Source organism: Martes martes (genome assembly GCF_963455335.1).
Source record: "Martes martes genome assembly, chromosome: 6".
NCBI lineage: Eukaryota > Metazoa > Chordata > Mammalia > Carnivora > Mustelidae > Martes > Martes martes.
In genome coordinates this window covers 69,693,566-69,707,567 of record NC_137893.1, presented here as the reverse complement: position 1 = coordinate 69,707,567, position 14,002 = coordinate 69,693,566, and the positions used below count along the sequence as shown (strand labels likewise).

Here is a 14,002-nt window from a genome sequence, read left to right as displayed (position 1 = left end):
ATGCATTCTTCACAGTGACTGCCGACTCATAACGAAGCAAAGTCAGCACAGGATCATCAGTTCTTAATGGAGCCTTATTCTCTGTTTTCCAGATAGTACCATGAGCACACGCTTGCCTGGGTAGGACTGCAGGGAGACCTTTCTAATAGAACACTTACATTTCAGCACTAATAATGCTAAACTGTGCATTAAATGTGGCCACAAAATTTCCTGGCAATATGTGAATAGTCCATCTAGCTATGGACCATTTATATAGGAATCCCATGCAGGTCCTATTCATGTACATCAGAGGAAGGTTTTAAAGAAAATTTTGAACAGGAATTAAGAGGCTGTCAGTTTTCAAAAGTCAGTGAAAAAAGATGAATGTTTACCTTTGCTAAGTGCCTATTAACTGAAAAGTAACAAAGTATAAGAGCAGCTGGGGGAGCCTACAACTAGCAGTTCTTTGGTCCATTTTGACATGAGCAGAAAGGAAGAGGTAAAGGCAACAGCTTAAACAATCTCCTCAGCCTCCTTTCCCCATCGGAACAGCCCAGGATTCCATTTAGAGAACCAGCTCCAACCATCCGAAAAAGCCAAATGCTATTTGTTATTGTTATTCCTCTTGCCAAACCACAGGGGCAAAGGTCCTGAAAAAACTCTAAAAAAACTTCACAAATAATCAAAACACAAGACCATGATTCATAATCAGCAAGAGTCTTACCTCCCAAAAATTAGGACTTTCCAGGACTCTCAAATGAGCAACACAGAAACATACTCAACAAAACGCCAAAACCAGACCATAGGAAAAAAGTCAATGGAACATCAATCACATTTCAGAGTTATCCTGTTCTTGCTATGGTGTGGGTCACTTACTTGGCAGGTATGGTTTCAGATAAGGCCAAAGAACCAAGCATCCGTACCTTTTTGAATTCATGTACTCTGCAGACCTAGAACTATACATAAGACAAAGGAAACATTCCAAGGCTCTCCTTTCTTCCATAATGCCAGCATAACGCTTATGTGTCTAACTACTCCTTTTCTTTTCTTCCCCCTTTTCCATGATGAACCAAGCATAAATGGACAAAACACCAAGATAATAAATGCAGGGGGGAAGAGAGAGGGTTGGGAAGGGCTTCTGGAAAGCCAGGAGTAATAACAGTCAGGGTGACCGACCATCCCAGTCTGCTCGGGATTGTTGGTGTTTCAGCACTAAAAGTCCCACATCCCGAGAAACCCCCCGTCCTGGATGAATCAGGAAAGTCATTCTATTCAAAGATATCTTCTTTAAAAAGGAAGAGAAAGAGGAGTCTACAAGGAGAAGAAATGGGAAAATAAGGTTTATGCTCAGAATTTTAAAAGGGAGCAGAGAAGAAACGATAGGGAAACTACCAAAAAGATTAAAGATATCAGGGAGAAAGAAAAAGAAATGAAGAAAACAGCCATGGAGGCCCTAACATGATGAAACAGAAGGTGGACGATAAGTGACAGAAGGGAAGCGTACAGATTCGTTCCAGTGTGTTGATGTTGGGAATAATCAATCAGCAGAGCATGAAACCAACGGCGCAAAGGATGTCATGCAGGCCGGCACTCAGAGAAATGGTTCCTCCCTGGACAGCTCTGGGCCCACAGTCTGGAAGGGCTGGTGAGAACGGAGTTCTCCCGTCTAAAAATTTCAGCTCTTCATGGCTCCCTACCTTTTCTATTTGGTCATTCACCCATCCTGAAGTAAATTGAGTATCCGGATCCCTAGCAGAGAGTTTTCTGGAGCAATGACGTTTCCTGGCACAGATATTCTAAGACCGGCCACAGGCAAGGCCACGTGCAGAGGCTGAACCGCTGAAGGAGCTGTGGCTGGTGAGGGGACAGAGCTCAAGTCACTTCAGAAGTCTACCATGAGAGCAAATGGGAAATGCAACAGGACGGACTAGAAACCCAGATGCAAAAAGCATGCGGAACAGGTCCTGGACAGTGGAACAAAGAGTAGAGAAGGCGATCGTCACAGAGGACTGAAGAGATGGTGTACCCAGGCTTTCCTACCCTGGAGTCTGTGCTCCAGTACATCAAGGAGCCATGTGTCTACGCCTCTGGGGCCAGAGACAAGCCCATTAATTAAACCAATTACACACTTCCAAAACAAAGTAGACAAAGCCATCATAATTCGTTGCCTGGAGTAGAATTTACATCAACAGTGAAAGTTACACAAAGCAGCTCCTCATTCTTTTCCCAGAAGAAAGGTCAGATATTACTTCATAGTGGTAGACATTGTGAGGGAATATTTAGGACTAGGAGTCTAGAACCTCCTGACCAGAATAGTCGTTAAGCCATGTATCAAAGTCATGATTCTACAAAAATACTGTTAGTACCCTTAGCTTCCTTTATGATATAAATGCACAAATCACTAGTATTCCAGTCAACATTCCTATGAATTTCATTAAAGACAGAAATAAATGTAAAGATGAAGTAAGAAGTAAGATTATTTAAATACTCACTTCGCAGTTGTCTCTTTATTTCTTTTGCAGGATCTAGCCAGTTCTACAGGAGGAGGGGGGGAAAAAGGTTAATTAAGCCATAAAACATATTTCAGAGTCCAAAAATGGAACAGTTTACAGTTCACATACTTAAGTGTAAACATAAATTCTTATTCTGAGCAGCTTTCACCTATTAGCATTCCACTGGGCTAAGTATTGATTTGTTTTTAAGTGTGTGTGTGTGTGTGTGTGTGTGTGTGTGTGTGTGTGTGTGTTATAGATAAAACACTAAAACACTTTTAAGGTGGGTCTCTTGGGCCTCATTTTCTTGGATCTGAAAGCAAACATCTATCCAAATGATGAGACACAATATATCTACATGTAGTCCTTATTCTGTAACAGAATTGCCAGCAGTCAGCTCCGGTAGGCATGGAAGTGAGAGCTGAGGCAAGGACAATAACTGGCTCTTCAGAGTATATACACCCCAATCTGACACGATTACCTCAACTACGGAAGCCCACACTTTTTCCCCTGCAACTATACAACGCTCTGGAGAAGTACTGTCAGGCTGGAGCTGGCCGTGTCCTTCCTGTTCTTCATGTAACATCCTTTCTAAACTTCACGCCAAGTGGGGAGTCAAATCATAAGGCACTCCCTTTCACTTCCCCCTTTCTACCCTTTGAGAAAGGTTCTAGGAAACCACTATATCTTAAAAAAAAAAAAAAAAAAAAAATTTGGACTGCGTGGCTTCAAACCACCTAAGGGCATTAAACATTTATCTCTCCAAGTTAACAGCCAAAGACCCAACCAAAAAAGTTATTTATATTTCATTTTTGTCTATATATTTTTTACTTCCCCTGCCTTCTTCAAGTTAAACCTCTCAAAGTTCACCTTACTTTATCTTCATTAACGCAGAACAAATATATTTTTTAAGATACAATATACCAACTGAAATAGTTAAGGTCCAGACAATGTGGAGGTTAGGGGTGCTGACACCCCCAGTCAAAACTCTACATATAACTTTTTTGACTCCTCCAAAGCTTAACTACTATAGCCTCCCATTAATTAGAAGGCTTACCAAAAACATAAACAAATCAATTAATGCATATTTTATATATGTCATACACTGTATTCTTATAATAAAGAGAAAAGAAAATGTTAAGAAAATCATGAGCAATTACAGAACTGTCCTGTATTTATTGAAAGGATCTGTGCATAAATGGACCCACACCACTCAAATACTCACTTCACACTTGTCTCTTTATTAATGACCCCATGTTATTCAAGGGTCAACTATAATTGGCTTTACAATAAATAAGTTTCATTTATTCTAAAAGTATCCCAAATAACATAACATCTGTGCTTAAACAGAATTTTCTTCAGCTATATAAAGCAAATAATTAAGATGTTTGTCGTTAGGCAGAAAATAACAGCCTACTGTCTTAACAATCCTATTGAACTGGAACAACAGAACATTAACTCCCATTATTAAAAAGTAGTAAGAGGCGGTTTTGAAAACAAAGTGGGTTTTACTACACTGCTCACGGCTTGCGCTCAGGACAGCAAGGACCCAAGGTGTGCATGCTCTGTTTTAAAACTGGTGATATCCAAACATATCAATAAAGAACTACCAGAGCTTGGCTGAGTTTCACATTACTGGTGTCCCAGCTGCATGGCCCATCGACGCGGAGGGCCAGTGGGACGCTCCCATGGTACCTCCAGTGCTAAGTTGGGGAGCAGCTCGAATTCTCCCCTTAGGAAAGAGCCTGGCATTCAGTTTCCTTGCCCTGCAGCTGCTGTCTCCCCACAACAGCTGGCCTACAAATGGCCGGGTGTGAGGAGGGTACACAGGAAAGAGAAAAACACGCCATTCAGTCTATAGCCCAGACAGGGAGAAGCTGGGGAAGAGGCGAAGAAGGGTCCGATGTGTTGTGGCCTTTCATCCAAGGAAGCAACAACCACAAGTAAGAAACTGAATCAGCGACAACGGCTCGTCAACTGAAGGGGGGGGGACCCTCACAACATGAACACAGAGAGAGCATGAAGGGAAACGACTTCCCTGGTCTCCAACAACTCAGACAGACCCTTCCAGGTCTCACTCTGTGACAGGTGCTACAGATGCCTGCCGCAGAAGGCGGAGGACAATGGCGGGAGCAGCGTCATCTTCTGGGACCCCAAGGTATCGCCCTGTGTCCCCGTCACTTGGCACCTTTCATTCTCACCTGCAGTCCCAATCCCTTGTACAAAGTCCCTGCAGGGTTTCTGCACAGCACGGAGAGTGTGAAAGAGCTCTACAGACCCGGGAGGATGAGTGAGAAGTTTCCACACACCAGCCAGCCACATTCAGACGCGGTGTCATTCTCCCGGCCCCTTTCCACAGTACGGCCAGCCAGAATACTGGAAGACTGAAGTGGCTTCTTTCCCTTTCTTCAGACCCCGACCCACCCACAAAGTGGCCTGAGTTTACTGATGTGACCCAACAGTGGCAGCAGAAGGGATTCCGGCCACCTGCCAACTGGTTTTCCCTTTGCTGAGCACGCTCACTTCCCCAACACTCCCTGTGGAGTCAGGAGGTCTCCCCCACCCTCGCACAACTCTGCAGGGATAATCAGAGACCCCATTACCTGTATCCTCCACGGCACTCAGCAGCTTTAGGGCAACCATTAAGTACTAAATTAATAGCTATTGACTGATATCTGCCCACTGCCATGCTCTGGTCATCTTAAAAGACCAAAGTTAGAGTACTTTTATTAGAGTGGCTATTATTTGAATAATTAGCTCCTCTGAGTACCAACATCCTGAGTGGGATAGAATTTTATCGTCTAGGGCCATAAACTCATACGTCAAAAGGCAAAAAAAGACAATGTGACTTTTAAAAGAAATAGAAGTCTACTATCTGCATTATCAATTACAAACTAGTAACATATATATAACATACAAGTATATAACAAATAAATATTTAACAAGTAAAAATAAATTTCTTGATTTTGACACTTGAAGAGGGCTAGATGGATCAAGAAGCAGACACAGAAGGAGGGAAAAAGGCATCCGAGAAGGACATTAATGCATGCGGGTATATATGTGTGCATATAGGGACACACACATGGAAACACACACACACACACACACACACACACACACACACACACACACCATGAGAGATTATGGTGCAAAATTCCAATTCTTTTAAAAATTTGGCCATTACATTTATAGACTTTGGAATGAGAGGTACACGGAGTCCAATTCTGGCTTTCACCAACTCTGTGACCCTGGGCTCATTCTTTGGCTTCCTTAAGCCTCAGTCTGCTCAATTCTAGGTGAGGATCACAATATGTACCTCACAGGCTGGTTCTTTTCAACCATTCCTTCAAATGCCTCCTGAAAAGTAAGTACAAATGCAAAGTACTTTACCCAGTGCCTTTAAGAGATGGGCTTTTTTGCAATGATAAACTGGCCCATCACCTTTGGATATATATCCTTTCTTCACACAACTTTGTATTTCCAAAGCTGATATGCTAAAGAAGTTCTATATTAAAGAAATTAATATTTATATGAATATTTTTACCCACAAAAAATAATAAATCAGACACACTATCTTCATGGGCCAGATGAAATAAAAATTAGACCCCTTTTCTTTATAGAAAACTGTCTGGATAATGTCAGCCCTTTAAGCTGTCGGACTATAGGGAAGAACCTTCCTGGAAACAAAGGCAACACATTAAACAGTACAATCCCTTCTCACAAAAATAATTACCAGTATCACTAGTGCATACATTTCTATGCACCTGTTAAAGTATTATCTAGCTAAGCTCTACTAAGTTTTGTCAGATAAGAATCCATCTGGCAAATTTGTTAAAAAGACGGTTTTCCCCATGGCCCACCTGAAACGTTCTCCAGGGAAGGGGCCTGAGAATCTCTATTTTAAGTGACAGTTTCAGGCAATTCATAATCGGGCCAGATGGGGAGGATTTTTCTCAGTGTTTCCCAAACCTTAAGATACAAGCAACAAGGCAAAACTTTTTAAGAAAGAGCTAAATCCACACCAGATTTCAATAAAATTTATCTTGGCTTCTTAGAAATAGAAGTATTTTGGCAGCTACACTTAAGGGCAGGGCGTGTAATTCACTCCATTTGGTATCCTCCTCACCTTCCCCTTTTTACCACCACTCTGTACCCAACGTATGAACTCAATCCATATTTATTTTCCGAATGAACATCAGGTAAACCAAGGAATGAATAAAAACTACAAGGAATCCTATCATAGGCTTCCAAAAGAAGTAAACCGAAATTAAAATGGGGTCCTAGAATCCAGAGTTACTGAATCATCTTAGAACATGAAACTGGAAGACTATGAATCAGTGGGGGAACAAAATGATACATCCTTACTTTCACTGAGCTCTAAGAAATTTAGCATTTTACCATCAATTATTATGAATGCAGGAGAAAAAACCTGGTTAATTTCAGCAGTACTCTTAGCTGTCCCACTACAGTTGCTGCAGATCTTGAAATCTCTCTTAAGCTAATCGATATTTCAAAATGACTGTAGGGATTAGATGCTGGTGACTATCCCAAATTTAATGAGTATTTGGGGAATGGAATTTATTGGCTTCCTTTATAGGCCTGTGTACTTTTATCATACAGTTAAAACACTGTTCTGAGAAGCACCCCACAGAACTCACTAAACTGCCAAAGGAATAAATGACACACACAAAAAGTTAAAAACCAAACAAAAACCTGCCTTACAAGGTTGCAGAAATATAAGGACCAAAGCAAGTATCTATACACATATTTCTTTTGGGATTGAAGTGCTTCTGTCAGTTAGAGAGGCTCTGCTCCCCTATTCATGATCACTACAAATATGAAGGTAAAACAGTCGTGGTTAGCCAAGTCTGCTCTACGACATTTCTAATATCCATTACCAGAAAAAAAGGGTTAAATAAAGGTGATTTTCAATTATCCTCGAACATCAAAAACATCAACAAAAAGATAAACCCTTGATTATGAATTGTTACATATAGATTCATAACACACTGGTGTTAGGAAAAACCTGAGAGACAATTTGGTCTAAACGTCCACACATAACGGGTATGGCCTCACTCTTACCTAAGTGTCCATGGCTGTTGGCACACATCTGGAACCATGAGCCACTTGGGCTTATCAGGGCCCCCTACTCCCTTGGCTTTTTTAACGCTCCAAACTTCTACAATTGTGTCACCTCAAAAGAATATCTGGTCCCCCTACACGGTGCTTCTTAAGCCTTAAAGGTTTACCTGAGTCCCCTGAAGATCTGGTCAAAACACAGATTACGACTCCTATGTCCACCATAGGGACCTGGAATTTTCCTTTCTAACAAATTCTAGGTAGCACCTATGCTGGGGTCCCCTGGACCATCCTTTGAGCAGTATGGCCACAGATGGCTTTTAATGTATTTTCCCAAAAGTTGAAGGTAGAGAGACATTTTCGAGTCCTTTAACTGGCTTGACAGCTAGACGCCCAGCCTTCACTGGTTAAATATTCTATTGTTGACAACCTCCCACAGAAAGCCTTAGCAGATCACTGCCTTCCACGTTCCTACGTACAAGTGTGTCATTGAACTCCACCACATCACACTAAACACCTGTATCCAATAATGTCAAGCTCCATAGTCTTTATTCTGCCAAGGTGCTAACCACTTCCACCGGACAAAGAAGAGAGGCCAAGCCCATCGACCAGCGGCAGCCCAACCGGCAGTCCGGACGGGCTGCTGCCTGGCTGCAGGCCACTGAGCAAAGCAGACCTAGATAGACCCAGGACACCCTCACAACACCTACCTCCAAATCCCCCCCCCCAACCCCACCACCCCGGAAATGTCCATCTCACCTGACTCCCTTTCAGGCTGGATGCTAAGACCCAGAGTTAGAAGTTTTTTCAAAATGCTTAACTGTGCCTTTCTCACTCACCTGTGGTGCTTCTCAGTCTGGCCTGGTCTGAGACATTGAATTCACCCGACCCTGTATTATCGAATGTTAAAAGTGTAAGTTTGCCTAAAATCTGCAATTTCCTTTAAGAATTTATAGCGCTGAAGCAGATCCCCTTTATTATACCTTTGCCTAAATGAGGTCTAACAGAACACCGCCCTAATGCTGGTGTTAGCTGAAAAGTTATAGGCTTTCTGTGTTACAGCAAAATGTTCACTATGCATCTGGGAGAACGTGATTCAAACTTCTGCCTTTGGATTAGAAGTTGCCACTGGACTGAATATAGAATTTTATTAAAGAATAGTTTATATATGACAAAGTTTAATATTTGTGTTTTTAGCTCGAGTTTCTGGAGGGAAATGGTCACGCTATCAGACAAACACTTTAATCAACTTTCATAAAGTTAGCTGTGGATAACAACTCACTTGTAACAAACTCCGCTTTCAATATGGCTTGAAGCAAAATAATATAATCCTGGGCCAGGTGCCAAACTCTATTAACATCAAAAATTCAAGACAATATTTTTCCCTTTAAAGAGAGTCCAAAACCCTTAATGATGGTTCCAGTTAGACAGGAATACAAGAACTATATGGACTCGAAATTCCACATATAAATGAGCAACATGTTGCTTGATTCCACATATTTTTAATGGCATTTTCCATAGTAAAGTTTACATAAAACTTCTCAAGAGACATTAAAAAGTTCTAACAGTAATAATGATAGATTTTCATACTTAAGAGTAAATTGAAAGGCTTCCAACCCAAGATCTCAACCAGGAGACACAGTACTACACTAAAAGTGAAGGGAAGTTTGGATTTTCTCTCCATGGAAAATTTTCATACAAATAACTATGGGTTTACCTCAACTTCAATTTATGTTGAAATAAGTGACTGAAACTTCTATAAATACGGATAACATCCAGCATGAAGCAAGCAGCTTAAATTCCTGTACCATACAGTATCCTATTGTTGAAACTGCGTGGGTTTCAAGCTCAACAGGACTGATTAAGCTAAGTTGATACAATGGAAATGATATTCTGTGGAAAAATTAGGACACCATTCAAATCTATATTAGAAAAATAAGAGTTTTTTTGCCTAGACATCTTGAGGACTGAATTTTGTTTCCATCAGTGACAAGGAATAAAAAATTATGCAAAAGTTATGAAAGCATGTCAGATTATACATGAAAAATATACTGTCAATTACATGTGAGCATTCATGTTCTGACAAGTCTGCATCTCAGAAAGGACCCCCCCCCCCGTTTATTCCCTCCATGTTCTATGATTAAAGCCTAGATAACAAAGCCTGTGCCTAACTGTATGGGCATTTTCATCTCCCGTGTCACAAGAAAAACTACAAGGTAAAATAAGGAGTTCCTTTTCAAACATTTGCACTTTTCATCAGTGAGGATCCTATATAGAACCCCTCCCCAAATTTAACTTTATCCTAATACTCTCTGCCTCAAGGACCTGAGCTTCTCCTGAACTCCAGCCATCCTTTCTCATGCAGAACGTGAGGTCCTGTCATCACACAGAGTTCACCTCATTAGACTTCATCATCCTACTCTCAGATACAACCCCTTCCTCTCCTAATTTTCTATGCATTTATTTTCACCGCAACTGTTCTTAGCTTCTTTGGACTTTCATCCCTTGGCCCCCGCCATTCTTTCCCAAATCGTTATCCCATTTCAGCTTCAGCTATGTTCCCCCACCGGGTCCCCGTGAATAATCAGCTAGATTACCATTCCAGCAGCAGCTCCCATTTTCTAGATCATCCGTTGATCTTACCATAACCACTGCCAACTGGGAACCCCCACAATACTCCATTTCTCCATTACTACCCCCAGGGTGCAGAGGGCACACAGCAATATATTCTGCTGCCATCACTACTGTATGAGCTCCAATCTCAGCTGCACTGTCAACAGCAATCCACATACTTGCTCTTAGTCACCTGCCTCTCTGGGTCCCCAGTGCTACCCCCTCGTCACTCTTAGCAGAGGATTCAGAGCTTTGAGCCCACACACTTGACACAGACTTACTTCTGGCTGCACCACTCCTGGGCTTACTGCTTGCAGACTCAGGGGATGAAGCTGCTCGTTTTACTCAAGACTTACCCTCTTCTTGACTTCAGAGTCCTACATCATCATCCCTTTCCTCTCTCTCCAACCTTACCCTTTCTTCAGGCATCCCCACGGCCAGTTCTTTCCATCTGAGCAAATCTGTCAACCCCCCAAATCCTTAGTAAATGTGCTGTATAATAGCCAGCAGTCACAAGAGACTACTTAAATTTAAACTTGTACTGTTGAATAAAATTTCACTTCACTTCCTCAGTCACACCAGCCATATTTCAAGGTATCAATAGCCATCTGTGGTTCGTGGCTGCCATACTAGACAGACAGAGCAGGTCTAGAACATCTCAGCATCATGAAGTTCTACTGGACGGTGCCGGCCTCTATTCTCCTGTCTCATTCTTCCACCTGACCTCTCCTCATAGCCAAATTTTCTTAAATATCTCACATTCTTTTTTTTTTTTTTTTAAGATTTTATTTACTTATTTGAGAGCGAGAGAGTGAGCATGAACATGGGCTGGGGAGGAGTGAGGAGGGACCAGAGAGAGGGGGAGAAGCAGACTCCCTGCTGAGCAGGGAGCCTGATACGGGGCTCGATCCCAGGATCCCTGGATCAGGACTTGAGCTAAGGCAAGTGCTTAACCAACTGGGCCAGGCAGGTGTCCCATCCCACTCTCATATTCAGTAAACTGTTAACGTTCCTCAGCCCTCACCTACCCACTTCCTGATCCCCAAACGTCATGTAGCCAACAACCTACCAGTATTTCCAACTTAGCAAAATGAAAATGAGATTTTATCTCCACCCCCGACCCCAAACTGCTGTTCCTCCTCCAAAGTCCCTTTGTAAAAAGTCTCCAACAAGCTTCTCAGCTACCAAGTGCCAAATGTGGGACTTATCCTGCCAACCCCTCCATCGCCCTCATGCCACAGAGATGGTGGGCCACAAAGTCATCTACAGACATTCCCTACTCAGTATCTCTATCTCTCTGTCTTTTCTCCTTATGTCATGCCCTAGTTTCCATCACCTCTGGACTAGACAACTGACCTTCCTTCCTCTGGTCTCAGTCCCCTATAATCTCCCTCCAAACCACCAACAGGTTACTCTTTCTGAAATGCAAACCACGTCACTTTCTAAAAACCCTTCCTATCAGGATAAAAGTCCTTAGCACAAGATACAAGACCTTCCAAAAAATGTTGTTTGCCTAGCTTTCCCAGGATCATCAGGATTCCCCACAAGGCACCCGAAATTTACCCATGATGTAAGTTAAATTCTGTGCTTGGAGCGCCTGGGTGGCTCAGCTGGTTAAGCAACTGCCTTTGGCTCAGGTCATGATCCCGGGTTCCTGGGATCAAGTCCTACATCAGGCTCCCTGCTTAGCAGGGAGCCTGCTTCTCCCTCTCCTCCTGACAGTCCCCCTGCTTGTGCTCTCCTACTTTCTGTCAAATAAATAAATAAAATCATTTTTAAAAATTGAAAAAAAAAAAAAAACCCACTGTGTTTGCTGAGGAAACACAGCGTCAAGACAAGTCCCAGCTCCTCCTTCCAACTTGCCAGTTGCTCCAGGTCCCTTCTGTACAGAGACTCGGGAGCTGCCGCACCCTGCAGCCCCATCAAACAGCCAGAAATTCCTCACGCACACTGTCCTTGTTCACACTGAAGCTACTCCTTTTCTTCCAGGCAGAATGTCCCTTTTCTGCCCCTGTCCAGTATATTGGTCAAAATTCTCAATTTCTAGGACAGAATGTTATTACTAACCTGCTAATATCACTTCTAAAATTTGTAGATTTGCCAATATACAATAATATAAAATTTTCAGACCCTTGTCAAGTTAATAAAACTTGCAAGTGTCCCCTAGCTAGTCATTAACAAATGTCCAGCTGACATTTAGGACAGGGAATATTAAATTGTGTCATTGAACTGAGATTACTAGAAACTACGTACTCGGATAATATTAGCCTGACTGTTATGGTCAGGTTTGTGTCCCCCTAAAATTTCTATGTTGAAATCCTAATGTCCAAAATGATGGTGTTAAGAGGTGGGGCCTTTGGGGGTAACTGGGTCATGAGAATGGAACCCTCACGATCGGGATTAGCACCCCTTACAAAAGCCACTCCATAGAACTCCTTTATCCTTTCCACCATGTGAGGACACCGCAAGAGGACACGGTCTGTAAATCTGGAAGTAGATCCTCACCAGATACCAAATATGCTGGCACCCTGCCCTTGAACTTCCTAGCCTTCAGAAATGTGAAAGATTTGTTTTGATAAGCCATCCAGTCTGATATTTTGTTATAGCAACCCAAATGGACTAAGAAATTGACCAAAAAGTTTATCTATTTTCTTTCCCCAAATGTGTGAGGGATAAGGTTATATCCCACCTACTTAACACAGCCCATAACATAACGTCCTTCAGTATCCCATATATAAACAGCAATACCACTATTTTTAAACTGGGAAGAATGGAAACATGGCATAGCCAGTGAGCCTAAGTGGTGGGGTGCGTGCGTACATGTGTGGGTGCCTGTGTGGAGTTAACAGTAAGAAAGACTGGATAGCAGAAAAATAGGATTCCTATTTGGGAATTCATCCCCCAGCTAATTCTGACAAGAAGGAAAAAGTTCCTTGGGGTGCCTCAGTGGTACAGTCCATTAAACATTTGACTCTTGGTTTTAGCTCAGGTCATGATCTCAGGGTCATGAGATGGAGCCCCATATTGGGCTCTGCACTGAGCTCGGAGTCCGCTTGGGATTCCCTCTCCCTCTGCCCCTCCTGCACAAGCTCTTGTGCGTGCTCTCTCTCTCCCTCTCTCTCTCCCTCTCTCCGTAAAAAATAAATAAGTCTAAAAAGGGCGGGGGGGGAAGGGGATGTTACTTTAGAGAAGCACTGGCATGGAATCTCACAATCAGTACTGGTAAGTCAAGTCGTCCCTTAAATTTATTGACACCATTACAGAAACATCAACTGGAAAACTCATATTGGGAACACAGCACGTAATACTTTCCACCAATCCATATATGAAGTCTTGCAGGATGTTTTTAGGATTTCATAAGATGAAAAATCCCTCTAAGGCAAGACGACATTCTTCCATTTTTCCAGTCAGGATAGCTATAAAATAGTGTACCCATTCTTATGCCTTAACTGACAAAGTTAAGAACGGTTATGTTTTCTATTTTTTTTTCCTTCCTAGTTTACCTGGTTTTGAATCTTACCTTCGATTTTTTACTGCTTCGGTGGCCTTGGGTGAATTATTTAACTGCTCTATGCCTCAGCTCAAAGTGTGCTTAACAATATCAACTTTTTAGGGTTGTAGGAGACAACATGTGTGAAGTCATAGAATACTGCCTGGTGCATTGTGAGAATCCCGGAACGATCATCTATTCATAGTCATGTTTCTTTTGTTTAGACATGGAGCTCACAAATTCACAACCCTAAGATCAAGACCTAAGCTGAGACAGGAGTCAGATGTTTAACTAAATGAGTCACCCTGACCCCCATTCAGAATATTTTTTATGTCACTTTCTAATTCTA

General features: G+C 42.2%; 1 protein-coding gene across 2 annotated transcripts in view; it reads right to left on the bottom strand.

The window, feature by feature from the left end:
* EPB41L2 (erythrocyte membrane protein band 4.1 like 2) overlaps positions 1 to 14,002 on the bottom strand; it is a 216,598-nt gene that overhangs the window by 66,264 nt on the left and 136,332 nt on the right. For both annotated transcript variants that reach the window (XM_080806711.1, XM_080806712.1), the window contains exon 5: positions 2,472 to 2,514. In XM_080806711.1, coding sequence (XP_080662837.1) covers positions 2,472 to 2,514 — 43 coding nt within the window. The remainder of the gene's footprint in view (positions 1 to 2,471; positions 2,515 to 14,002) is intronic.